The 26,446-nt window shown below is 42.4% G+C and overlaps 1 protein-coding gene across 4 annotated transcripts in view; it reads right to left on the bottom strand.

The window, feature by feature from the left end:
* HERC3 (HECT and RLD domain containing E3 ubiquitin protein ligase 3) overlaps nt 1-26,446 on the bottom strand; it is a 148,372-nt gene that overhangs the window by 113,360 nt on the left and 8,566 nt on the right. For all 4 annotated transcript variants that reach the window (XR_011073889.1, XM_068542442.1, XM_068542443.1 and 1 more), the window contains exon 3: nt 21,338-21,603. Coding sequence is in view for 3 of the 4 variants with exons in the window: in XM_068542442.1 (XP_068398543.1) it covers nt 21,338-21,563 (226 nt within the window). In the remaining variant the exon portion in view is untranslated. The remainder of the gene's footprint in view (nt 1-21,337; nt 21,604-26,446) is intronic.

The raw sequence follows: 26,446 nt of genomic DNA, 5'->3' as shown, positions 1-26,446 counted from the left end.
ACTGAGCCTGCGCGTCTGGAGCCCGTGCTCCGCAACAAGAGAGGCCGCGATAGTGAGAGGCCCGCGCACCGCAATGAAGAGTGGCCCCCGCTTGCCGCAACTGGAGGAAGCCCTCGCGCAGAAACGAAGACCCAACACAGCCATAAATAAATAAATTAATTAATTAATTTAAAAAAAAAGAAGCCCATTCCACCCTGCCACACCGCCCCTGCCCCCTCCCCCCGCAAGCCAGACCCGTCTGTCTCCTTTACTACATGAGGCTTCCTCACATAGGTGTGATCAGTTATGACCTCCATTTCCAGCCCCTCTCCCCTCTCTGGAGAATGGGGGGCTAGGACTGAAAATTCCAAGCCTCTAATCATGGCTGGATCTTTCTGGTGACCAGGACCCACCCAGGAGCCCAACAAGAGTCACCTCATTAGAACAAAAGATGGGGCATTCCCTGGTGGCCTAGTGGTTAGGATTTCGAGGGCCCGGGTTCAATCCCCGGTCAGGGAACTGAGATTCTGCAAGCTGCACAGCGTGGCCAAAAAAAAAAATATGCTCCTAGTACTCCCATCACTTAGAAATGCACAAGGGTTTCAAGAGCCCTGCACCAAGGAACGGGGGGGGTGCAATATATATATTAACTTAACACTAGCGCTACTTTACCTCCTCAGAGCTCACATTTTTTAACTTTGGCCTCCTTGCAAGGCAGCCAAAGCCCATGGATGACCCAAAAGAGAATTAAAAACCCTCTATATGAAATCACAAAATACACTGAGATGCTGACATGGTTTAACTATGCAAACACAACAAAATACCTTCCACCCCACTTCTTTTCCAAGAGGCTGTGTTAAAAGTATTTTTTACTCACCATTTAAACTGTAGTAAATGTAAAAATTATCTTTGATTAAATCAAAATTATAGCAATCACAAGTTGATTAGCTTTTAGAAAAAAATGAAAGCCCAGAAAATTGAAGTTATGATACAAATCCAAACTATATCTCCCAAAAAAGTAAACGGTAGACACCTGATGTTAGTATACGACCAGTCAGTACAAATTTTAAGGCAAGCATTTTGACAATATTCCAGAAGCTTTAGAATTCTGCATGTTCCTTGATCCAACAGTCGAATTTCTACAAATGTATCCTAAAGGATTACTACACACTGCATTGCTACTAACAGAGAAAAATTAGAAATTGAGATTATACATTATAAATTGAAGTATGCAGCCATTAGAAAGACTGATATAGATCAGTATGAACATCAGCGTGGAAAAACATTCATGACATATTAAGTGGAAAAGAAAGTTACAGAGAAGTATTACAACGTGACTCCATTTGAAAATTACATTGATGTTTAAAAAATATTGGAAGGATATATTTCAAGGCAATAATGTTTTTTGTTCAGGGTGGTAGAATTAAAGAGTAAAACACTCTTATTTGCTTCTTGCTTATGGGTATTTCAACTGTGAGCAATACACATGTATTACTTTTGTAACAGGGAAAATTTTTAAGCTTTTTTAAAAGGACTTTTTACCACTTCCCGCTCTTATTCACATCTTTTTTCAACAACTCGAATTTTTTTCATGTGATGTAGCAACAGGAGACCATTTCCAAGACTGCAGATTGCTTTCTGACTATTTTAGACTATATGCTACCTTATAAACAGTATCTCTGTGCAATCACAATGCAAGATGAGATGTTTCTGGAGGGGCTTCCTAAAGATAGTTAATCCCACTTGATGTTTATAGATTGGGTAAATTTTTATCACAGCAGGCAGAACATGCCCGCACTGAGATCTATCTACTTTATCTATGGAATTGTAGTCCTCTGTCCATTTTCTTTTAAAAATGTGTGTATATAAACTCTCCAATCAGAATACAGAGACAGTCAGATTGGATTGATGCTCAAGACCCAACTCTATGCAGTCTTTTTTAAAAACCTCTTTAAATATAAACACACAGAAAAATAAAACACAAATGGATGGAAAATGATATACCATGCTAACACTAATCAAAAGAAAGCTGAAATAGCTATATTCATACGAGGCAAGGTAGATTTCAAAACAATGAATACTATCAGGGATAAAGAATGATATTTCATGATGTTAAAAGGAACAATTCATCACGAAGATCTGACAATCTTAAATGTGTACATACCTAATAACAGAGCTTTAAAATACATATAGCAAAACTGATAGAGCCAGAAGAAATAAGCAAATCAGCAATAATAGTCAAAGATTAACACTATTCTCTCAGTAACTGATATAACAAGTAAACACAAAATCAATAAATATAAAGAAGATCTGAATAACACTATCACCCAACTTGTCTAATTGACATTCATGAAACACTCTTTCCATCAACAACAAAACAAACATCCTTTTCCACTGCACACAGAGTACTTACCAAGATAGACCACATTCTGGGCCGTAAAACAAATCTGAATAAATTTAAAAGGCCTGAAATCATATAAAATATGTACCCTGACCACAGAGTATTAAACTAGAAATCATTAACTGACAAATATCAGTAAAATCCCTATATATTTGGATGTTAAAGTACACACTTCTAAATAACCTATGGGTCAAAGAAGAAATCATAAGGGAAATTATTACAAAATATTTTGAACTGAATAAAAATAACCGATTAAAATTTGTGGAATACAGGTAAAGTGATGCTTAAATGAAATTTTAACATGAAATACTTATTAAAATAGAAGTGGTAAATCAGTGATTTAAATTTTGCATGAATAGAAAAAATACAGTAAATTAAGCACAAAGTAAACAAAAGGAAATAATATAAAAGCACAAATCAATGAAACAAAGAAAACCAAAAAAGATTAAAAATAATCACTAAAACCAAAACTTTTTCTTTGAAAATATTAATAAAACAGATTAACCCCTAGCCAGTCTAACCAGGAAACAGAGAAGACACAAATTACCTATATCAGGAAAAGAAATGTTACAGACATGAAAAGGATAATAAGGGAATATTGTGAACTATTTTTTGCTAATAAATTTGACAACCTAGGTGAAGTAGACAAATTCCTTGAAAGATATAAACTATGAAAACTCACCTAAGATGAAACAGATAATCTAATTAGTCCTATATCTTCTTTAAAAATTGAAATTGTAACTTAAAAATGTCCCCACAGAATGTAAATTGATACAGCCACTATGGAGAACAGTATGGAGGTTCCTTAATAAACTAAAAATAGATTTACCATATGATCCAGCAATCCCACTACTGGGCGTATACCCAAAGAAAACCATAATTCAAAAAGACACATGCACCCCAATGTTCACTGCAGCACTATTTACAATAGCCAGGTCATGGAAGCAACCTAAAATGCCCATCGACAGACGAATGGATAAAGAAGTTGTGGTACATATATATAATGGAATATTACTCAGCCATAAAAAGGAACGAAATTGAGTCATTTGTTGAGATGTGGATGGATCTAGAGACTGTCATACAGAGTGAAGGAAGTCAGAAAGAGAAAAACAAATATCGTATATTAACGCATGTATGTGGAACCTAGAAAAATGGTACAGATGAGCTGGTTTGCAGGGCAGAAGTTGAGACACAGATGTAGAGAACAGACCTATGGACACCAAGGGGGGAAAACTGCGGTGGGGTGGGGATGGTGGTGTGCTGAATTGGGCGATTGGGATTGACATGTATACACTGATGTGTATAAAACTGATGACTAATAAGAACCTGCAGTATAAAAAAACAGACAAACAAAACAACTAATACTAAACTTTCATTGGGTTATTTGTATGGAAATATGTTAATATAAATGTTTGAGACATTACATGAAATTTCTTAAAAAAAAAAAAAAAAAACTGTCCCCACAAAGAAAACTGTAGCCTCAGATGGTTTTACTGGTGATCCTACCAACCGTTTAAGTAAAAAATAATAACCTCTAATAAACCTGTATATAATATAGACAAACTCTTCTAGAAAACAGAAGAGCGAACACTTCCCAGCTCATTTTATGAGGCTAGCATTACCCACGTAACAAAACCAAAGGCACTGCAAGAAAAGAAAACAATTATCCTTATGAACATAAATGCACAAATCCTAATAGAATTTTTAGAAATCAAAAGCAGCAATATATAAAAATTAACAAGTGAGATTTATTCCATGAGTGCAAGGTTGGTTTAATACTCAAAAATAATCAATGTATTTCACCATCTTAACAGACAAAAAAGAAAAGCAATACAATCACTACAATAGATTTAGAATAACATTTAACAAAATTCAACACTCATGATTTTTTACAAAATGAATAAATATCAGAGAACTTCCTCAACTTGATAAAAGGCAACCAAGAAAAACCCACTGCTAATATCACACTTAATGGTGAAAACTAATGCTTTTATAGACATTGTCATTTATGTAGAAATTCCTAAGGAGTCGACAAAAAAACATAACTGGAACTATTAAGAGAATTTGGCAAAGTTATTCAAGATCAATACACAAAAAATTAACCATATTTCTATAAACTACAAAAAATTAGAAATACCATGTGTAATAACATCAAAAACATTATAAACTTAGGAACAAACTATGTGCAAGACCTGTACACTTAGAAAGTAGAAAATATTGCTAAGAAAAATTAAAGAAGACCCCAAAATGGAGAATATACCGTGTTCATAAATCACAAGATTCAATATCATTAAGATGTCAATCCTCCCCAAATTGATCTATAGATTCAGTGCAATCCTAATAAAAATCCCAGCAGGTTTTTTGATAGAAACTGAAAAGCTGATTCTTAGATATATATGCAAAAGCCAAGGACCTAGCATAGCCAAAACAGTTCTGAAAAAGAAAAGTTGGAGGATTTATACTATTGCACTACATACTCTGAAGATTTAGTATAAAGCTACAGTAATCTACATAGTGTAGAACTAAGGATAGACATGTACATTAAAAGCATAGAATGTCTAGAGATAGACCACCACACATATGACCAATTGGTTTTCAAAGGTGCCAAGGTAAGTCAGTGTGGGATAAAGTCTTTTCAGCAACTGTATTGAAAACTGGATATCCATATGCAAAAAATGAACCCTGTCTAGAGATCGACCACCACACATATGGTCAACTGGTTTTCAAAGGTGCCAAGGTAATTCAGTGGCGGATAAAGTCTTTCCAACAATGGTACTGAAAACTGGATATTCATATGCAAAAAGTGGATCACAGGCCTACATGTAAGAGCTAAACTATAAAATTTGAAGAAGAAAACTTAGGAGAAAAATCACTGTAATCTTGAGTTAGGTAAAATTCTTAGGACATAGAAAGCATAAGTCATAAAAGCTAAAACTGATAATTGGATTTCATCAAAATAAAAAGTTTTGCTCTTCAAAAGACACTGTTAAGAAAATGAAAACCACCGATTGAAAGAAAATATTTTCAAAATGTATCTCTGATAAAAGACTTGTAATTGTTCTTTATATATTCAGGATACATCTCAGAAACAGGACAAGCAATTTGAATTTTTAACAGGCAAAATATCTGAATATATACTTTGCCAAAAATAAGAACATATGAATGGCTAAAAATAAGCATGTGAGAAGTTGCTGAAGATCATTAGTCACTAGCAAAATGCAGATTAAAACCACCAGGAGACTCCATTATGTATCAATTTGAATGGCTAAAATTGAAAAGACTTGGAACTTCCCTGGTGGCACAGTGGTTAAGAATCCGCCTGCCAATGCAGGGGACACGGGGTAGAGCCCTGGTCCGGGAAGATCCCATATGCCGTGGAGCAACTAAGCCCGTGCGCCACAGCTACTGAGCCTGCGTTCTAGAGGCCGCAAGCCACAACTACTGAAGCCCGCGCACCTAGAGCCTGTGCTCCGCAACAAGAGAAGCCACCGCAATGAGAAGCCTGCACACCGCAACAAAGAGTAGCCCCCGCTCGCTGCAACTAGAGAAAGCCCGCACGCAGCAACGAAGACCCAACGCAGCCAAAAATAAACAAACAAACAAACAAATAAATAAGACTGACAATACCAAGTGATGGTGAGAATGGGGAGCAGCTAGAACTTTTATAAACTGCTGGTGTAGGCACGGTCACTGGAAATCTGGCAGTTTCTTATGAAGTCAAACATACACTTACCATATGAACCAGCAAACCCAATTCTAGGAATCTGCTGAAGAAAAATGAAAACATATGTCTACACAAGGACTTGTACTCAAATGTTCATAGCAAATTTACTCAAAAAAGCCCAAATCTGGAAAAAACCCAAATGTCCATCAACTGGTTAACGGATAAACAATGTGGTATATCCATAAAATGGAATAATACTCAGCAAACCAACTACTGATGCAACAATACAGAAAGAACCTCAAAAGCATTATTCTAAGAAACCAGACACAGGAGACTACCTCATGCATGATTCCATTTGTATAAAGTTCTAGAAGTGTCAAAACTATGGTGACAGGAATTCCCTGGCTGTCCAGAGGTTAGGATTCCATGCTTCCACTGCAGGGGGGCATGGGTTTGATCCCTGGTCGGGGAACTAAGATCCCACATGCTGCACAGCATGGCCAAAAATAAATTTAAAAAACAAAACAAAACAAAAAAACTATGGTGACAAAAAGTAGACACAGGGAAAGTAGTTGGTGTGGAGATGGAATAGACTACAAAGGGCATAAGAGAAGTTTTGGTGGATGAAAAAATGTTCTCTTTTATGATTGCAGTGGTGGTTACCTGATTCTCTATGACTCATTAAATTGTACACTTAAAATTGGTGAATCCTACAGTATGTAAATTATATCTCAGTAGAGCTGTTCCAGTGATTTCCAGTGACCGTGCCATTTTACATTCATACCAGTAGTTTATAAAAGTTCTAGTTGCTCCCCATCAGGACATGACAGTGCCCATTTTCCAAGACCAGTGAGCAGTGGATATTACTCTTAAATTTTGTGCCAATCAAATGGCTGAAAAAATGGTATACTGTTTTAATTTTAATTTCCCTGAACGTATTTGCATATATTCATTGGCTATTTGCAAGCGCTCCTCTGTAAAATGTCCGCTTCATTACAGGGCTGCTTATCTTTTCAATTTGAAGATGCTCTGATGTATTAGAAATATGAAACCTTTATCTGGTAATTTGTGGCAATTATTTCCCCCAGTCTATGACTTGTCATTTGGCTTCATTTATGAAGGCCTTATGTCATAGGAAAGATCTTTATGTTCACGCAAATCTGCCAATCATTTACTTTATGGCTTCTGAAACCACCTGTCTCACTTGAGAAGCCCCAAGGCTCCAAACACATTCCCCTATTATTTTTGCAGTTTCACTTTTTACACTTGTCTCTTTCATACCTCTGGAAGTTACTTCTGAATACAGAGTGAGCCAGGGAGTTTAGGTGTGTTTGGAGGCGAACAGCCAGTCATATCAACAGCATTTATTAAGTAAACCATTCTTTCCCGCATAGTAAGTGCCTGTTATCGTATGTCTGACTTACCAGCGTAGCCATGCAACACTGACCAGAAAAAAATTCTGCATAGAAGCCTGACTAAGGAAAGTCAAAGCGCCCTAGTACTTTATATAAATACGCAAATTACACAGAGCAGTGACACATAAAATTCAAAGTCAAGAATGCATTAAGGGGGGCTTCCCTGGTGGCGCAGCGGTTGAGAGTCCGCCTGCCGGTGCAGAGGACGCGGGTTCGAGCCCTGGTCTGGGAAGATCCCACGTGCCGCGGAGCAGCTGGGCCCGCGAGCCACAGTTACTGAGCCTGCGCGTCTGGAGCCTGTGCTCCGCAACAAGAGAGGCCGCGACAGTGAGAGGCCCACACACCGCGAGGAAGAGTGGCCCCCGCTTGCCGCAACTAGAGGGGGCCCTCGCACAGAAACGAAGACCCAACACAGCCAAAAATAAATAAATAAATAAAATTTAAAAAAAAAGAAACAATTCTTTAAAAAAAAAAAAAAAAAGAATGCATTAAGGGGGGCTTCCCTGGTGGCGCAGCGGTTGAGAATCCGCCTGCCAATGCAGGGCGCACGGGTTCGAGCCCCGGCCTGGGAAGATCCCACATGCCGCGGAGCAACTGGGCCCGTGAGCCACAACTACTGAGCCTGCGCGTCTGGAGCCTGTGCTCCGCAACAAGAGAGGCCACGATGGTGAGAGGCCCGCGCACCGCGATGAGGAGTGGCCCCCGCTCGCCCCAACTAGAGAAAGCCTTCGCACAGAAACGAAGACCCAACACAGCCAAAAATAAATAAATAAATAAATAAATAAAATTAAAAAAAAAAAAAAAGCAACAATTCTTTAAAAAAAAAAAAAAAGAATGCATTAAGGGAAGGAAACAACCGTAACAGTGAAAGATGACAGAAGCACGGCTTCTTCTTGACTCGTGGCTCTGGCCTCGCCGTCATGCTCCGTCCAGAGCAAGGGACAGAGGGCAGGCACTTAAACTACAAACAGAAAAGGATTCACCTGTCTTGAAGTCTTTGGCCCCCTCCGGTCTCTCCCGTCACAAAGCTCGCCCTGGTTGGTCCCATCCACGCGCACTAAAGCCGAAAGCTCCCCCTGGCTAGACACCTGGGGGTCAGTCCTAAGGTCTCAAGGCAGCGCTGTTTGGCTGCAACAGGTGTGTCCTCTCATCACTGCCAAAGTTCACAGTGCCTCTAAACTGTGGACAAACTTGGAATAGCTTCTCTGACACAAAATACCTAAATCAGGGCAGTTAAATGGTATTCATAAAGTGATTTAACAAAGAGATGGTGAGGAGGCAGAATATGAGTTTGGTTCTTCTTGAGCTCATGAAATGATAAGGAAAAGACACTCTGTAGGTCAGGGGTCCTGCCCAACCCCGGGTGAAATGTACTGGCATTCTCCGCCCCCCGCCTTCAACCTGTGGCTAGTGGTGGTGCTGGTGGTGTGTGTGTGTGTGTGTTAGAGAGAGACAGGGACAGAAAAAGAAGGCGGAGGGAAAGGGAAATACTGCTCATTGTTCTCTGGGCACTGGCCCACCCCTTCCCACCCCTAATCGCATTTTGTCAATTTAGATATATAAAAAGCAGCTATCAGGAATTCCCTGGCGGTCGTTAGGACTCGGCACTTTCACTGCCGGGGACCTGGGTTCGATCCCTGGTCGGGGAACTAAGATCCCACAAGCCACAGGGCACAGCTCAAAAAAAAAAAAAAAAAAAAAAAGCAGCTATTTACAAAACCTGTACAAAACCTAAAGATGAGTTCCCCTCCATCTGAGTTGCTTTATGCTGAATCAGAATAGTAAAGAAGAAAGGAGACAGGTACCTAGTCAGTCTGAATTATACCCTCAGTGACCAATGGAAGAGCATGAAATAGTCAGAATGACTAGATACCTTTCAGCGTGAATGTCTCCGTATCGCATATATTAAAGGCATTCACCAAAGCTTTTCTACCTGAAAAGCTACTTTCAGCGAAGAACGAAAAACAGAAGGATGGGTAAAACATGGGCTAACACAAAGCTTCCAGCTTCTCACCGAGACCAGCTGTTCTGAGGTCTCCCTGTCAGATGCTACCTCACAGTAAATAAAACACAATTACCTCAGCCTTCTCTCCTTCATACGCAGGGAACAGAGTGTTCAGATTGTGCCTCCTGGTGAGCTCAGCACGGGTGCTATTCTTCACGGATCCAACTGTCCCTTCCCTCCTCCCGCTTCCCCGCATTCTCGCTTTCAGCGGGGCTACCTGGCGGCCTCCACCTCCCTGAAGGAAGCCAGGGGATCCGCTGCCCCAGGGCATCATGGTCCCGACCCTCCCGCACTCCTTTTTCTGACTTTGGGCCCAAACAGCCTCGAACTACAGGCAGAATGCAGAAGCTGCTGTCCAATCAGCACAACCTATCTGCCCACGATTAGTCCTATGCACACAGCACCAGGCCAATTCCAAACCAATACATACAAGGTTCCCATCATGTGATAAAGTACAACCGACCACAAATCTGTTTGCCCACGATTAGTCCTATGCACACAGCACCAGGCCAATTCCAAACCAATACATACAAGGTTCCCATCATGTGATAAAGTACAACCGACCACAAATCTGTTTGCCCACGATTAGTCCTATGCACACAGCACCAGGCCAATTCCAAACCAATACATACAAGATTCCCCTCATGTGATAAAGTACAACCGACCACAAATCTATTCGCCCACGATTAGTCCTATGCACACAGCACCAGGCCAATCCCAAACCAATAAACACAAGATTCCCTTCATGTGATATACAACCGACCACAAATCTATCTGAAATGGGAAGCAGGTTTTTTCAATTGGTAAGGACTCTCTGCAAGCTAACATGACTTTGCAATGAGAAAAAGAAGCCTTAAAACTCTCTCCCTAACAGTATGAACGACTCCCCAAAAAAGTTAATGGGCTGGGCTTCCCTGGCAGCACAGTGGTTAAGAATCCACCTGCCAATGCAGGGGACACGGGTTCGAGCCCTGATCCGGGAAGATCCCACATGCCGCAGGAGCAGCTAAGCCCATGTGCCACAACTACTGAGCCTGCGCTCTAGAGCCCGTGAGCCACAACTACTGGAGCCCATGTGCCACAACTACTAAGCCCGTGTGCCTAGAGCCCGTGCTCCACAACAAGAGAAGCCACGGCAATGAGAAGCCCACACACAACAAAGAGTAGCCCCCCCTCGCCGCAACTAGAGAAAGCCTGCGCACAGTAACAAAGACCCAACGCAGCCATAAATTAATAAATTAAATAAATTTATTTTTAAAAAGTTAAAAGGCTGAGATGCTATTGTGACTAGAACTCACTCTGTGCTTCTCAGACACTCAAATTTTAATGAGGTAAATCATATTCCTTTTGAGAGGTTGAGCCCATTGCAAATGTTTCCATTTCAATAGCTGACAGTACCAAAGGAGAAAAATATCACAAGAGCCAAAATAACACTTTCAATATAACAGGCCACTTCTGGCATCAAAACAAACAAACAAAAAAACACAGCATAGTGGCAGAGTGACCCTTGTTGGTAAAGCACTCGAAGAATAAACGCAGGCTTTAAATGGGGCCCAGCAAATGTTACAACCTCATTAGCGGGCTAGAGAATTGGCAGGAAGAAGGACTCTGCATCACTACAAAACTCCACTCCCATCCACCCACCACTGACTTATACGTAAGCTCATACCCTTACATTCTGAAGAAAAAAAGAAGTCTCTGAACACTGGAAGATCTGTGTCAATCATATTAACAAATGGATATTCATACTCACGTGGAAACTTACTTACTGCTGCAGAAAGGTGTGGCAGTAAGGCATGGGACGCATCATAAAGGGTGTACTTTAGAGTCTGTTTCATTTCATGATTTTAATTAGTCTGACAGTTAAATGAGGGACCACTAATCAATGAACGCCTGATTCAGGGACCAGGTGATGCCACTTATCAGACCACTCATAATCTTTGCCGTCTTTGTAAAAATGGGTAGAACTGGTAAGGTTTACTGAGCTGAAGCCTCTGAATCTACTACAGTTCTCTCTGGAGTTGTTCTGTGCGGCACCAAATCCACTTTCAGTTCTGTGAAGCCTAATAAGTGGAAATCTTTACCATTCAAGTCACTCTTTTATCCTTCATCCTTAAAATTCGGTGATTTTCTTTAAACACAGATCACTCTAATCTTTGTTGACCTAACCCTAGCAATCTCCCAGAGCCCATATAGAGCATGGCAAAGTAACAAAATAAAAAACCCATGAGACATTTTATATATTTAACACACTACCTACACTATGTGCCTACCACATTACGCTCAGCACTAAGATACAAAGGTGAGTAAGATACTAACTCAAGAAATACACAATTCCACATCGTATATCATAGAATAAACACTAAAGAAAGTCATTGCCTCACGATAACAGCCATTAGTTTTGCTTTAAAAGCAGATGTGAAGGTGCTGAGTTCGTAAAAGGAACTATAGATCATAATACGGAGCAAAATGTAGACTCCATGATTCAAAGGCATTAGTTTACACGCAATATGAAACGAGACGCTATGCATTGCTTACCTGCCAGCCATCATCCCCTTCTTCCTTGCACCAGAACCCTCAAGGCTGCTGGGCCCCTCCCCAGGCCTAGGAGATAAGCCCTGGCTGTGCCAATCAGATGATTCCTATTTCACTTATCAGGCACACCAGTGACTGGTCTAGGGTAGGCATGTAACTCAGGCCTGGCCAATGAGACTAAAGATGTAAGGGAGTTCCTGAGAAAGAGTTTCCCCATTGTGAAAGGTGACACAAGACACTACCCTTCCTGTCTGCTTCTGAACACAGCTGTGTGAGGATGTGATGCCTGGAGCTGTGGCAGTCACCTGGTGACCATGAGGGGACAAGCCCAAGTAAGAAAGTCAACAAACTAAAGATGGCAAAATAGAAAGGTGGGAAGCACCTGGGTGCTTGATGGTGTCAGTGTGCCCTTTGGCTTAACCAATCCTAGAAATACCTCTCTATGGACTTTTTATGTGAGATCAGAAATTTTACTCATTGTTCATGCCACATTTAGTTTAGTATTCTGTTACTTGCAGCTGAAAGCATCCTGTTACAGGCCCATTTTATTTTTTTTAACATCTTAATTGGAGTATAATTGCTTTACAATGGTGTGTTAGTTTCTGCTTTATAACAAAGTGAATCAGCTATACATATACATATATCCCCATATCCCCTCCCTGTTGCGTCTCCCTCCCACCCTCCCTATCCCACCCCTTTAGGTGGTCACAAAGCACCAAGCTGATCTCCCTGTGCCATGCGGCTGCTTCCCACTAACTATCTATTTTACATTTGGTAGTGTATATATGTCCATGACACTCTCTTACCCTGTCACATCTCACCCCACCCCCTCCCCATATCCTCAAGTCCATTCTCTAGTAGGTCTGTGTCTTTATTCCCGTCTTGCCACTAGGTTCTTCATGGCCTTTTTTTTTTTTTTTCCTTAGATTCCGTATATATGTGTTAGCATACTGTATTTGTTTTTCTCTTTCTGACTTACTTCACTCTGTATGACAGACTCTAACTCCATCCACCTCATTACAAATACCTCCATTTCATTTCTTTTTATGGCTGAGTAATATTCCATTGTATATATGTGCCACATCTTCTTTAACCATTCATCTGTTGATGGACACTTAGATTGCTTCCATGTCCTGGCTACTGTAAATAGAGCTGCAGTGAACATTGTGATACATGACTCTTTTTGAATTACGGTTTTCTCAGGGTATATACCCAGTAGTGGGATTGCTGGGTCATATGGTAGTTCTACTTTTAGTTTTTTAAGGAACCTCCATACTGTTCGCCATAGTGGCTGTATCAATTTACATTCCCACCAACAGTGCAAGAGGGTTCCCTTCTCTCCACACTCTCTCCAGCATTTATTGTTTGTAGTTTTTTTTGATGATGGTACAGGCCCATTTAAAAAAAAAAACAAAAACAAAAAAAACCAGGGATCAGACAGGTTCAGACTCCAGAGTAATCTCTTCTTAGGCCATTGCAGAATGCAGAAAGAAAACCACTTACCTTCTTTCAGGTCATGTATAACCCTGTCCGAAGATTCGCCCCCATCAACGCTAAATGGAAACCTAAAGTAACTGCCTACAAAATTCAGCTGGGAAAAAAAAAAAAAAAAAATCAAAAAAAAAAATTCAGCTGGGCTCAGCACCAATGGATCGCCGTCTACTTTCTGAAGCTGTGGTAAGATCAAATCACCTGGCCATGTGTTGCCAAACCACTTCGAGTCCTCTAGGGGCATCACAAAGTAGCCCTTGCCGTGCCAAAATATCCACGGTGGCTTCATATGCTTCCCCTGTCTGTGCAAATTTGGACCAGAATGCTGGGGGGCAATGTTAACCACGGTGTAGAGATAAGATATATGTATACATGTCCGTATGTGCATAAGCAGTTTTTACAGAGTTCCTAATATATGTAAGGTACTTTTCTTGGGACCAGTAAGGTCAAGGACCCAAAAAATGGAAAATAAAGAAAAGACTTTCCTTTAAAACTCAAAATATAAAAATCAGCATAATGTGTGAAGTCTCTCTTAACGCCCCTAGCCTACATCATCTCCCTCCCCTGGATGTATATACCATTCATCAGACCCTATAGTGTTAAGGGAACCTATAAAAATGATTAACACAATTACTTATATATGTATAAATATAATATATACTTAATGAATTTATTATTTGTTTATATTCTGGAATAGGAGGATCAAAAAATTGTAATGGAAAGTGTTAAGACAAATTACTACTATGAGCAGTAATAACAGCTAGCACTAATTGAGTTCTTATTGATACTTTGGGCCAGCATTATTCCAAACACCTGACACACAACTAACTAAATCCTCACAACAACCCTAATAGATAGATATTATTAACATTATCCACATTTTACAACTAAGAAAACTGAGACACAGAGAGGTTAAGCCACCTTCCCAGAGTCACACAGCCAGTGAGCGGCAGAGCCAGGATTCTATCCCATAAGTCTGGTTCCAGAGTCCATGCTCTCATTCATCATCCTGCCTGCATAATTAGCTAACACTCTAAATTAAAATCATTCACAATAACGATTTCAATTGCTATGAGTTATTTAATAATCATATATAACAGAAATTGCAAAACATGTCTGAATAATAAGAGAAAAAATGATTTAAAATCTGTAAGGATATGAGACAGTATCTGTTGGAGAGTTACCCAGATTTCAACATTACATGCTATCAAAGGGCATTTACTCAGGAAGACAAAGATTCCGGTAGCTCTTGAATCACTGTGAAGTATCAGCTGACTAGATATACTCCATCCAGATTGATAAATTCAGAAACATTTCACCTATCCTTGATCTGTCAAGATCACAGATCACCAAGCTAGACAAGAGTTCATCAAAACTGCCAGACAATGAAATCATTATCACAACACAAAAATTCAAGGGTGGACTTAACTAAAATCATGGAACATCCCTAGAGACTGACACCATCACCAAAGCTGCCCCTGAACAAACCAACCTAAGATAAACTTGAACTTTATATGTGTGTGGTGGAAAAGATGACACTTCTTAGAAATCAGAATTCAGCACTCACTGCTGGTGACCTGACTTAGACCTAACTCTCCACCACAACTCTTATTTTGACACACTTAGGACCTTTATCACTTGCTCGGCACAAGGTGAACTGCATTATGTAAACTTCACAGGAACACACCTTATTCCCACCTGGCCTATAAACTCCCAAAGGGCAGCTCTGCGCTAAAGGTGTTTTGTCCTGACAGTATCTAGAACAAATGGGGAACCTAGTAGTCTAATCACTCCGTAAATATCTGCTGACTGAATGACTGAATGAGAAATAAGTAATTTAAGGAAATAAAGGAACAAAGAACATGAGGTAAATTGCGAGGCAAAAGGTATCCGCCTGAGATATGAATTATCATGTGTTCTTTTTCCCCAGATCATGTGGTACTCAAAAGAGCATAAAACAACAAGCTGACAGTCGTCTAATGATTTTAAAGATGAAAGGGAATTGTTTCTCCGTGCCTTTAATCAAAGCACCTTGATCATATGTGGTATTCAACCAGTAAATTAAAGAATACAAGCTTCTTGGTGGCCAAGTTTATATCTTTGTTTCTGTTATAAGGACTGAGTGGAAATTGAATATAAACGAGAAAAACAACTTGAAAATAAAATTCTATTGGGCCTTCCCAATCAGTCTGAAGTTAAAAAGATATCCATGGACAAAATTCCAGGATTATTAAAACCAAACTGTCAGTACCCAACCAAAACTCAAACTCAACTCTCTTTCCTCTTCTCCTCTACACATACCTGGGATACTACTACTGACCTACTTTACGGGGTTATCATGAGGATTAATCAGCTTAAAAATGATCAGCACATCGAGATGAAGAGAGCTTGTAACATGTATAGTTAACCGCTTTTACAATTAACAAATGAACTGAGCCTCCTGTATCACGGTGCAAACCACTGTGTTAATTACTTAAAGGTAAACTGCAGGGACTTCCCTGGTGGCGCCGTGGTTAAGAATCTGCCTGCCCATGCAGGGGACACGGGTTCCAGCCCTAGTCCGGGAAGATCCCACATGCCGCGGAGCGACTAAGCCCGGGCGCCACAACTCCTGAGCCTGCGCTGTAGAGCCCATGTGCCACAACTACTGAAGCCCGCGCACCTAGAGCCGGTGCTCCACAACAAAGAGAAGCCACTGCAATGAGAAGCCTGCACACCGCAGCAAAGAGTAGCCCCCACTTGCCGCAACTAGAGGAAACCACGCACAGCAACAAAGACCCAACGCAGCCAAAAATAAATAAATTAAATAAATTAAAAAAAAAAAAGTAAACCGCAAATTTTTAAAACACAAATAGCATCTCACATTGAGGAATACGCTCATGAATAAGTATATATTTTATAAAACATTCAAATGTCTTTAAGGAAAGTAGGCTGAGTACTACAGACAGAAGAAAGTAACTGTCGATCAACCACACCAGAAAAATAAAATTATTAAATGACATTTGCTCCTGATCCCTAGGGCTCTGGACCAGAAAGCTGTCCACTCAGCTGCCAAAGCCGTCAACACCGTCATGGGGTTTGATGACTACCATTCTCGTCATCAGAGAGATGATGAATTTATGCAAACCTCTAACCTTTATGAATCTATGTAAGCCCTCCCCCACCTGCAATTCCTGCTGAGGAAGAGCTGGGCCCCGAACAAGCGCAGTGCTGAGATCTGAATATCTGCTATGGTACCTTCTGCCTTTTATATCAGAGTCAAGCCCATGGAAACACGCACTGCAGTGTTAGGAAGTCATTACCGGATTTCTTCTGCTTCCCTTCAGCTCAGTTAGTTTGCTTTTCGGCAAAAACTGATTAACATAACAGAGTTATGGCGTCCTTCAGATGCCCTAGAGCAACCTGATAAGCTGCTTGAAAGTGTTACTTCTACCGGCCGTTACCAGCAACCCCAGCTCTGGGAATTGAGGCTTCTGAGATGGTCTGCTTTATAAACCTCATTTATCAAACAGCAGGAGAGCTGTTACATATGGTGATGGGCATTACAGAAATACTTAGATTGAACACAAAATGTGAATGTGAACTGGATTAAATTACCTACAAGAGAGAGAGAAACTAACTCAGGAGGAGGTAAAAGGAACCAATCACAGGTGTGAATCAAATAGCGCTGCACCGGAATGTTAGTCTGTTTATAAATTGTTACTCTTGGGGTTTGCCATGGAAAGGTTTCCTGGGATGTCTATGCAGAATTTTTATTTATTTATTTATTTTGGCTGCGTTGGGATTCTTAACCACTGTGCCACCAGGAAAGTCCCCCGAATTTTTAAAATTTAACATAGGTTAAATTAAACTGAATAACTGCATCTACCACAGTTCTTGCCTACTCAAGACAGGAAGAAAGGTTAGTGGTTTACATAAATTCAGACATTCCTGATAACACAAGAATTAGCTTAAGCTGAAATCCCAATATGGGAAATCAGAGTATGTATGGGAAAAGGAGAAGGGTCCCTTCACAAGAGGAGTTGTGTTGACAATGTGGATGGGTGGGAATAAGAGAAGCACGATAAAAAAAAAATAAAAAAAATAAAAAAAATTTAAAAAAATAAAAAAAAATAAAAAAGAGAAGCACGATAAACTGAGGTAAGTTGTCTGAATTTTTTCTGTGGGCCACTAGTTTCTATTTTAATTTAATAAAATATTTCAAGACTTGCTTAATGTTCAGTTATAGATTAATCACTTATTTAAAAAAACATCATTTAGATGTTTTGTTTGCTTGCTTTATTTTTAGAAAATACAAAGAGGCACACACGGCTTCCTGTAATGCAGCTCTTGAAACTGCATGTTTTAGGAAATTATGAGATGACTTCATGGGCAAAAACATGAGGAAATTAGTTAATCCTCCTACATTGTCCTAAGCACTGAAACTATCCCTGATTTTTGGGAGGAGATAAGGTTGATATCACAATGTGAGGGAGAGAATGAAGGAGAAAAATGGGAGAGGAGTACGCATGACAGTAATAATCCAACACTTATTTAAAAAGCTGGACAATGAGTTTAGACGGGGCTTTGATATTCTGCCGATAAAAAATGCTTCTAGGGGGTTTCCCTGGTGGCGCGGTGCTTAAGAATCCGCCTGCCAGTGCACGGGACACGGGTTCGAGCCCTGGTCTGGGAAGATCCCACATGCCGCGAAGCAACTAAGCCCATGCGCCACAACTACGGAGCCTGCGCTCTAGAGCCCGCGAGCCACAACTACTGAGCCCGCGTGCCGCAACTACTGAAGCCCGCGTGCCTAGAGCCCGTGCTCGGCAACAAAAGAAGCCACCGCAATGAGAAGCCCACGCACCACAACAAAGAGTAGCCCCCGCTCACCGCAACTAGAGAAAGCCCGTGCGCAGCAACGAAGACCCAACGCAGCCAAAAATAATAAATAAATAAAATTAAATTTAAAAATGCTTCTAGGGGTCACAGACCTCTCCACCTTTGGCCAAAGCACAAATGAATGAGTCACGGACACACCTAAGCTAGAACCGGCAGCTGCTGGCACACTGGGGAACATCTGGGCCTGCGTAACCAGGAGTTTCAGTGCCTGAGGTGTCCTGGAAACACACCCTCCCGTGCCACACAGAGACATACGCGACGCTGGTCACACAAGGGCAGTGCTGAGAAGGAGATAAATCCGCGTACAAGGAAAGCACAGTAGCCTCAGAAGCAGCAAACGCAGTAGGAAACTACTAGATGTGCTCACAGAGGAAAAACAGAAATCCTTGAAGATTGTCGCGGAGGGCTTTACACCACCGCCCCGTGGCACGTACAGAATTTCCCCCAAAAATGAACTCAGGTACCGTGCAACTTTGCCAGCTAGAGACCGAGCGTAGAAAGGGACACTTCACCGTCCGCAGGACAGACTCAAGGCACACGTTCAAAGCGAAGAGCTCCGTCCTTGCGCGTCCCCTACATGACCACCTTCCCGCACCTTTCCTTCCCCCCCTCACTCTCTTTAATCCTTCCCACTGCTAAATCCTTTGGTCTGGGCAATGATGTTGACTTGAAATGGCAGACCTGCCCACTGCCCCCGGAAGCATGCTCTCTGGGGAGGCGGCCTTTTCTCAAGCTCCCTCCCCCAAGACCACAGGGGTTACTCGGGGATGGCATTCCTGTGGGCCCAGCCATTCCAGGCTGCCCGAAACAGGGTCCCTCTGTCACTGACGTCCCCTCTGTGCCTAGCAGCTCCCCAGATCACAGCTCTCAATGAACACATATAGAAAACAAGCTCACTCTCTTCTTCCCACTCATTAAAACTAAACCCAACTGGCACCCAGATTTAGAACACACCTACCAATGAGAAAATTAAAGAGGGAGGCTCGCTCCCCTAGAACCTTCCCATTCAGTGAGGCACCATTCCGCAGCTGCTACGCCGTTTATAATTAACAGGCAAGCTTAACCAGCAACAGAAATTTCTGGACTCCGCTGCAATTTACACCAGAGCCTGGCTCATTTCAAATTTCGATTGCAAGCACCGGCTGGATTCCGTGGTCGAGCCCGAGAGCCTTCTTGGAACATCGCCGGCTGGAGTCGCTCGCCATCACTCGGCCTTGCCTCCCGGGAGGGAGCAGCTGTGGGCCGGGCCGGCTGCGGGCAGATGCGGGCTGACCGCCCACCCAGCGCCAGGGGCTCTGGCAGGAGGGTCGGCTGGAAGGATAGCCGATGGCACTCAGGCGTATTCACCATGCTGCCATCTGCAGATCTTTGCTATCGCTGGCCTGCAAGGGCTTCGCTTCCTTTTCCACCTGCCACCCCAGGTCCCATCCTCTGGCCCCAGGCCTTAGGACCAAGGTGAGCCCTGAGGCGCCTCTGGGCGGCTGGCCCTACCGGGAGGTGGCCTGACAGACAGCAGGGTCACAGAGAAAACAGACAAGAGGGCGGGAGGATGGCGGCCTTCACAGGCTACAGGTAACCTTGGGGAGACTTCTTTACCGTCTGAATCTCCTTCTTCAAGAGCTACAGAACAGCCGGGAGTCACCTTTTCCAGCAAAGGAGCTGAGGTTCAGAAATACAGAGTCAGAGGGGAGGTAACGCCTCCTCCAGCAGGTGTGTCTGACTCCAGGGTCCCCCCAGCCGTGGTGTCTCAGCAGGCCTTACCACAAAGATCTCCTCCTGGCCCCCAAAACATTCCCTTCAAAGGCTGGCCAGGGTGGGTACAAGTCCTCCAGGATCACCGGTGTAAAGCGGGCCTTATGGGTCTCTTAAAGCGGGTCTTGAATGTAGACATTCCCCGCAGAAAGGAGCACGCCGCTGGGCTGGGACCTGCCATCACCCCCCCCCTGCAGGCATTATCTGTGAGATACTGCTCTCAGCTGGGGAACAGAGCACCGTAGGAGCCCCATGCAAGACACAAGTGAGTTTTTACAGGAGGCCAAAAAAGACCTCAGTTTTTTCCAATATGAAAAATATTTTTTAAAGTCAAAAACCTTCCTGCCACCTCCATAATAGCTATATATTATAATTTTGTATTATATTCATTGGTTAAACACATAATTAGGATTTACTAACTCAATTAATGAACTGCTGGCACTGTGAACTGACTTTTTATTTCAGTGAACAACAGGATCTACTTACATTTGAAAACATGTAGTATCAGGTGCACTGTACATATAAAGGTGTACATACACGTATGGCCCATGCTACAGACCCCCTCCTTGAACTCCGCAGAGTCCAGGGCCCACAGGTTAGGAGCCCCTGGCTAGAACACTGGGCACTGCTCCAGGTGGGCAGGCCTGGGGCAGCATTTTCTCTAGGAGGCTCTAATGAGGGAACCAGGAGGCAAAGAATGGGGAAGGAGCCCACAAATCGTGCTTCACATACTTCACAATGTATCCTTAAGACCAGCCCTGCAGCCCTTTATCCAAGGGTCAACATAAAAATTAATGATTACAAGTTAATACTGATACATGCTATGGGAGAGAATAACTATGAGAAAAGAGGGAGGCAGGCACAGGGGGGGAAAAAAAAAAAAAAAAAAGCTCACCCTAATGTCAAACTGACTTTCCTAAAAGAACACAAAAGAATAAAATTATCTAGACAAAAACCAGCAAGGCTGTTTTTCCATGAAGCTTTGGCCTCTTGATGTGATTTGGACTGAACAAAAAAAGACAGCAAGTAACAAAGAAAACGGCACATGCTAGTGTGAAAAATACTACACAGTCACAATTTAAGACCCTACCTCATCATTTCTCACCAGAAGGAGAGCCCCCCTGAAAGGTCAACGCTTGGTGAGGAAACCTTCGACCATCTCTCCCAGTCTCGGCCGGCCTCGCCCGTCATCGAGGCTGCCTAGGTGCACTCACCTGGCTTGTTTCCTTCCCTCTCGTGGCCCAGCTGCCCCTTGGTGTTCAAACCGCACGTGTAAACTTCCCCATCCTCCAGCAGGAACACGGAGTGGTTGCCTCCGCAGGCCACTTCCTTGACGCGTCTGTCGGACGTAAATCCACACACCTGTGGCTCGGCCACAATCCCCTGCAGGTTAGGGCTCATCCCAGGCTGGCCCAGAGACCAATACCCCCAACATAACATCGTTCTTGTCCTTCAGGGAGACATGTAGCCTAGAAGAGAGCTTTGTAAGAAAAAAAAAAAAAAAAAGGTGCGGGGGAATCAGAAAAAAAAAAATCACTTTAAGGAATAAATGTAATCAATTTTAAAGAAGCCCTCCCCTTAATATTCTTCAGATACCTTGCATCTCAAAATGAAACATATTAAAATTGCTGACGGTAGTTATAATGATAATGCTATTTTTATGTTTTAGTAAGAGTTTTAAAAAATGTCTAAACAAATGCTGTGTAAAGGAACAGTGAAGACAGAATGCGGTTTTCAGATCACTGATGAAGAACTGAGTACAGGAGACGTGCTGCAACAATGTCTGCTCACCATGACGGCAACAACTGTTTTGAAACTACCCTCACGACTTCAACTTGTCCTCTCTTGCTGCACCTGTCCTTTGAGTTTTCTGGGTTTTGGTATTTTTAAACTAACTAATTTTGAACTAACTCCTTTAGGTAGCCAATTGTTAACTTGCATAGTAGTAATTCACTACTCAAAACAAAAATGAGAAACGGGAAAAAGAAATGCTATCTTCTCTGCCTGCCATTCCCTCTTACACATCCTTCAGGATCTGGGTCAAGCTTCAATTCCTACCTGAGAGCCTCTGGGGACCATTCCAGCCCCAGTCAGCCTGCATCCCTCTGACACATCTACTATACCGCCTTGATTGGAAACTTTCTCTGTCTCTTATAACTTAACTCCTCAGCCAAAGTTTAATTGCCTCAGGCAGAGACCACAGCACGGCATATACCTCTCTGATTTAGCAGGTGCTCAGTCAAACTTTGGCTGATTGATTACAGCTGACTACCCCAAAGTTTCACTACCATTTAAAAATTCATGCTTCCTTTTCGTACAAACAACAACTAAAAATAGAACTACCATATGACCCAGTAATCCCACTACTGGGCCTATACCCTGAGAAAATGATAATTCGAAAAGATACATGTACCACAATGTTCACTGCAGCACTATTTACAATAGCCAGGACATGGAAGCAACCTAAGTGTCCATCGACAGATGAATGGATAAGGAAGATGTGGCACATATATACAATGGAATATTACTCAGCCATAAAAAGGAACAAAACTGAGTTATTTGTAATGAGGTGGATGGACCTAGAATCTGTCATACAGAGTGAAGTCAGAAAGAGAAAAACAAATGCCATATGCTAATGCACACATATGGAATTTTAAAAAGCGGTACTGATGAACCTAATGGCAGGGCAGGAATAAAAACGTAGACGTAGAGACTGGACTTGAGGGCACAGGGTGGGAAGGGAAAGCTGCAATGAAGTGAGAGAGTAGCACTAACATATATACACTACCAAATGTAAAATAGCTAGCTAGTGGGAAGCAGCACATAGCACAGGGAGATCAGCTCGGTGCTTTGTGACCACCTAGAGGGGTGGGATAGGGAGGGTGGGAGGGAGACGCAAGAAGGAGGGGATATGGGGATATATGTATACATATGGCTGATTCACTTTGTTGTACAGCAGAAACTGACACAACATTGTAAAGCATTTATAGTCCAATAAAGAACGTGAAAAAAAAATGTTATTCTTTGAGCTAAATGCAATCATAGGAAGGAAGGGAGGAGAGATAAGATGCAAACTAGGGATAGGGTCGGGGTGGGGGGGGTGCGGGGGGAGGACAGACACTTAAAAAGAGCAGCAAGCTCACAGTCTAGTCATAATTTAATTTTCCCAATTTGCTCAGCTGCTGTATTTGTACTAATTACTTTCATTTTTAATGTTTCATGAGTTTGTCTTGTCTCTCCTACCAATAATTACATAAACATCATAGTGCTTACTATACCGCAGTCACTGTACCTAATAAGCATTTTATGTCATTATCTCATTTCATCTTAACAACTCTGTACCCTCAGCACTATTTTTAGCCTCATTTTCAGATAAAAGAAGGCTCAGAGAGATTAAGAAGCACGCTCAAGGTCACAGAGCTGGAAGGAACACAACCAGGCTAGGAATCTAGGCCTGAAGCCAATGCGCACACGCACGCTCTTACCCACTGGGCCGCACCGCCACCCAATGCGCACGCGCACGCTCTTATCCACTGGGCTACACTGCCACCCAAGTAGATATACACGTCACCTACAAGAGCAAGAACACACACCAAAAAACGTATGGAATGATGTAGTCAGTATACAACACAAGATGTCTTAGAAACTTGAAAATAAAGTTGCCCTCAGAGAGTGAAAGTAGTCAGAATTAAGAGATAAAGGATGAGATTAGGCAGCTGAAGCATTAAGCCATCCCCTTAACCAGCCAAATACAATGTGTCTAAAAATATGGTATTAAGATCTGGACTTCCCTGGTGGTGCAGTGGTTAAGAATCCGCCTGCCAATGCAGGGGACATGGGTTCAAGCCCTGGTCCGGGAAGATCCCACATGCCGCGGAGCAACTAAGCCCGTGCACCACAACTATTGAGCCTGCGCTCTAGAGCCCGCGAGCCACAGCTACTGAGCCCACGAGCCACAACTACTGAGCCTGTGCTCTAGAGCCCACGTGCCACAACTACTGAAGCCCATGCGCCTAGAGCCCATGCCCCACAACAAGAGAAGCCACGGCAATGAGAAGCCCGCGCACTGCAACGAAGAGTGGCCCCCGCTCGCCGCAACTAGAGCAAGCCGATGCACAGCAACGAAGACCCAATGCGGCCAAAAATAAATAATTTATTTTTTTAAAAAAAAGGCCTTTGGGACACAATCAAAGCCTCACTTTAGATAGGACAAAGTATTTCTTTTAAAAAAAAAAAAAGAAGCTATGATTGTATGTCTACATCCGCAAAGGTCTATAAACAATGCTGACAGCAGCTTTATTCATACTAAACAAAAATGGCAACAACCCAAATGTCCATCAACATGGACACTGCTCATCGATAAAATACAGTGGAACACTATTCATCAATTGAAGAGGGCCACGACTGAAACGCACTTAATGCAGGAGAAGCTGCAACCCAATGTGGCACGACCTTCCTGAAGAATGAAGGTTAGTTTAAAACAAATTCCTCAGAGGTGTAAGGGACTGCCCTTTTGTCTAATCTCTCTCCTCAAGCCCCCCTTTATCTGGTAGCAAACCCTACGCCCTCCTGCACAAAGGTGAGTGTGACCCTGGCCAAGCCACTCAGAGAGGGCCACCCCTAAGCCGCTGTGATTGGTGCAGGGAGAGGTTCACACTCCCAGCTGGGCCAGAGTCCTCCCCCACCAAGCCCCGTGGAGCTCTGACGGAAGACTGCCTCTTGCCTCCGAAGGTAACTGGAGCTGCTGGAAGCTACCTTCCCTGTCGCACAGAGGACACCTGTAAGACACTGGGAAGCTACCAGCCAGAGAGGTTCTAAGACAGGGGACAGAAAGAGTCCCAGCGATGGTGACTGAGCCTTGGATCCCCTCGTGCCTAGGGCCAGCACCCCGACCTTCACTCTTCCTGAGTACAGCTGTGTTTCATCACTCACGGAGTCCATACTTGTGAATCTGCCTACCCACCGGTATTTATTTGTAACCTCAGAGTCGGTACTCGGAGCCTGTTTGCAGTCATTCCCAGACATGTGCAGAGAGGTGGAAAATCTGAGCCCCTCTCTGTGCACGTTCCCAGCCGAAGTCGAACAAGACCATGCTCTACCTTCTTGTCTCAACTCTCACACTGCAAGCAAGTGATCTTTTTGACTCCACTTGGTGCCACAGTTTTCATACTTTTCTACTGTTCTGTCGGTGATTCTGCTGTTTAAAATGCCCCCCACGCACAGGGCTGAAGCCCCGTCTAGTGTTCCTAAGTACACGAAGGCTGTTGAGTGCCGCACAAAGAAAACACACGTGATGCTTCGTTCATGCGTGAGTTCCAGAGCTGTTGGCTGTGAGTTCAATGCTAATGCGAAAAAGGGGCAACTCACTGATCAAGACATGTGGCCGCTCTGGAAAGTGCTAAAGTAACATCTACAGTGCATAGCGAAGCTACAGAAGAGACAGCAAAGCAACTGAGTATCTGGGGATTCATGAAATGATGCCTGATTATAGCGTGTACTAGACAGCACTGTTGTGAGGCTGAGAGCCAAAGAAATTGACTGTCACGTTACCCAGGGTCAGGAAAATGTTAAAAAAAAAAACTCTTCCTGACTAGTGTTTTATTATAAAGAAATATTGTATAGAGTTAATCATTTGTAAGAAATAGGCATCAAGTAAGGTGTCTAAAAAGAACACACTTTATTCTAGACTTTGTTTTTTTTTTTTTCCTTTGGCTGCACCGCAAGGCTTGTAGGATCTTAGTTCCCTGACCACGGATTGAACCCGGGCAGTGAAAGCACAGAGTCCTAACCACTGGACCACCAGGGGATTCCCCCAGAAACACACTTAAACATATATGAAACAAGGTTACGTACTGATCTGTTGACCAGAGGCTCTTGGCAGGAACCTAACTAACCCTGTGTTTCCCCAGGAGCAATGGCTCAGTCTTCATTAACTTGGTGTTCTCAGCAACTTCACTGAACTTAACTACCACGAAAAATGAGAATCACCTCTATACAGTCTAATAAGTCCCTTCTTTGTTTGCTTAAGAATGAATGTCTGAATTGGATTTCTGTCACTCGAAATTTTAAAAAAACTCCTAACTGATAATATTAACATTACACTATTAGTAACAACAGCAGGTAAGACTTCATTTGAGCTTATGCTGAGTCTGGCACTTTTCTGTGTGGTTCACAGATATTAAATCATTTAATCTTCTACGAGGTAGGTACTGCTATTATCATCTCAAATTTGTAGATGAAGAAAGTGAAGACAAAAAAAAAGAGAATGGAGAAAAAGAAAGTGAGACAGAAAGTGTTGAAGTGACTTGACTAAATCACACAAC

The sequence above is a fragment of the Eschrichtius robustus genome, chromosome 4 (assembly GCF_028021215.1).
Source record: "Eschrichtius robustus isolate mEscRob2 chromosome 4, mEscRob2.pri, whole genome shotgun sequence".
Lineage (NCBI taxonomy): Eukaryota > Metazoa > Chordata > Mammalia > Artiodactyla > Eschrichtiidae > Eschrichtius > Eschrichtius robustus.
This window is presented reverse-complemented; position numbering and strand designations above follow the sequence as displayed.